General features: G+C 38.3%; 1 protein-coding gene across 1 annotated transcript; it reads left to right on the top strand.

Annotated features, from left to right (window-relative positions):
- Window positions 1-662, top strand: LOC129602186 (uncharacterized). Its single transcript, XM_055501155.1, has 2 exons — window positions 1-92; window positions 134-662. Exons 1-2 carry the CDS (start codon window positions 1-3, stop codon window positions 660-662), a joined length of 621 nt encoding a protein of 206 aa, XP_055357130.1.
- The last annotated feature ends 1,661 nt before the right edge of the window (window positions 663-2,323 follow it).

Below are 2,323 nucleotides of genomic sequence, written 5' to 3'. Positions count from 1 at the left end.
ATGCTTTCAAAGAGTGTGCTGATGGGTGACTTTAATTTTCGCGACATTGACTGGCAACGCGGAACAGGATCCACTAGCGCCAGTTGTGACCTGTTATTTATCGATTTTCCTACCAGAATGATTTTCCTACCAGAATGAACAACTGCCTCGACCTTTGTTTGCTTGATGGAAAAAGTTTATTTGAACCAGCTGAAGCAATATCTCCGCCCTCCTGCACAAATGATCACGTGGGTTTTCAGTTTACACTAATTACCAAAACATTCAGGATAAAAAATCAAAAGATAAAAAAGTGGAAAATCGACAAAAATAATATTGGTAATTTTTGTAATGTTTTGAATAATACCGATTGGAATTCTTTATTTTGTAATCATGATAGTAACAGTCGAGCATCAGTTTTTGAACAAGTTTTCATTCAAGCAGCCAGTCTATGCTTCGAATACCGTACTGTTGTTATTCGAACTGGAAAGGTCACGTATCCGTCTAATATCAAGAAGTTAGTAAAAGCTTGTGATGGAGCGTTCAGAATTTACCGTCAAGCAGAGCAGCCACTTGAAGATCCTCTTAAAGAGAAATGGAAATCTCTGTCCAAGCAATGCGATCGCTTAGTAAAGAAATTTGAATGCTCAAAAATAACTGAACGTTGCGTTATCGCACCGAAATAATCCAGCAAAATTTTGGCGATATGTAAAATCAACTTCCGACCGCTGTGGCATACCGCCGCTAAATCTACTCAACGGCCGAACCGCGGTCTCTGACACCGAAAAGGCGAATGCTCTAAGCATACAATATCGTGAATTACAGTCCACGTGTGGATCAGATTGTAATAATTCCGGATCGGACATAATTTGTCGAAATGAAAGTAAATGGAAATAACGGAGTTACTCGTTCTTGAACAGGTTATAAAAGATTAAGAGGAGGTGTGGCCATCGCATCCATCCCGAGCGACCCAATGGATCAATCTTTTAGCTCTATATATTATTCGATAGCCCTAATTTGGTAGGTTTTTACAAAATTAGTTTGATCTGAAAAAGCGAATACATTTTGAAGAAAACTCTGGGAAACCTTACTATACAAAGTCTACGGAACATTGCAACAGCCAATCAGGAAAATCGGAAAGAACTCCGAAACCAGTTGGTGCTCAAGTAACTGCCTTCATGAGCGGTATGCTTGAATTTAACGTATCAGCCCGTCCATGGGGTAGGACAGCAATTTACTGTTACACCTTCATCACTAGCAGAGATGGGCAAACTAAAACTGGCTAAACTAAACTAAACTAAAACTCGGTTAAAAGTTTTAGTTGCTAAAACTGACTTGGTTAAAACTTTTAGTCAACTAAACGTTGGCGACTAAATTTCTTAGCGGTTAACCACAAGTTGGTTAAAATTTTTAACCGGTTAACCAAAGTTAACCGAGACTAAAAATAAATTTTTCCGCTTTCAAAAAGAGTGTAATTCACTGCGTCCAGGCTATTGTCGTTTGTAAAACTTTGTTGCGCACACGGAATCAAAATTTATTTCACTGATGAGAACCAATAAATTTGTCTTTAAAAATGTGTTCCTCGATTGAAGGATACTAGTAGTGCATGACATTGTATGTGCAGTCAGTCAGTATTTAGTCCGGCTCACTCAGACACTGGGATTTATAGCCGTAAATCAACATGTTTCACAAATCCCCTTGTACTGCTGGAGTCATCCACCCGTAGTTTCGCCATGTGGTCTTACTTTAGGCGAGTATCAGAGAAATACCGAGTACAGGGAAGGTGTGTAATACACCAACAAATTTATTTTGTACATTTGGGCTTGGTTTGTCGCTGCACTAACCTCACAATTGCGATTAACCGGTTAACCGTGGAAATATACGAGTAGTAACTAAAATCGACTTGACTAAAATATTTAGTCACTAAAAACTTTCTGACTAAACTTTTTAGTTACTAAAGTTTGTTAAACTAATTTTTTTAGTTTTGGTCAGGTTAACCGAAGTTAACCGTTAATTAGTCGACTAATTTTAGATAGCACATCTCTAATCACTAGTGCGGGAACATTGCGCTCATTGGCCAGAATCCCTGAACAGCACAACCAATAAAAATTGCAAAACACCACCAATATTATCAGTTTTTTTTCAGTTACACTGTTAACCATGGAAGTGGAAATTGTGTTCCGCGAAAGTTTTCTAAGTCCAACTTCTCAGGTTAGCACATCGTGAGAACGTGGAAATTCTCGAAGAACCTAACTCTATAATCTGAGTATAACTATGTGTGGTGGTGTCACAATTTCGTATATTACTGGTGCATAATCGCTTTCACTGTTGTCAAATCATGAAACCC

The sequence above is a fragment of the Paramacrobiotus metropolitanus genome, unplaced genomic scaffold (assembly GCF_019649055.1).
Source record: "Paramacrobiotus metropolitanus isolate TYO unplaced genomic scaffold, Prichtersi_v1.0 Parri_scaffold0000355, whole genome shotgun sequence".
Taxonomy (NCBI): Eukaryota; Metazoa; Tardigrada; class Eutardigrada; order Parachela; family Macrobiotidae; genus Paramacrobiotus; species Paramacrobiotus metropolitanus.
Note: the sequence above shows the minus strand (reverse complement) of the source record. Positions and strands in the feature narration are given on the sequence as shown.

What these genes read in the sequence shown, in the direction of transcription:
- LOC129602186 (XM_055501155.1), top strand. Translation starts at nt 1, where the DNA reads ATGCTTTCAAAGAGTGTGCTGATGGGTGACTTTAATTTTCGCGACATT. An exon ending in ACTAGCGCCAGTTGTGACCT is followed by an intron (nt 93 to 133) that starts GTTATTTATCGA and finishes TTTTCCTACCAG; the next exon opens with AATGAACAACTGCCTCGACC.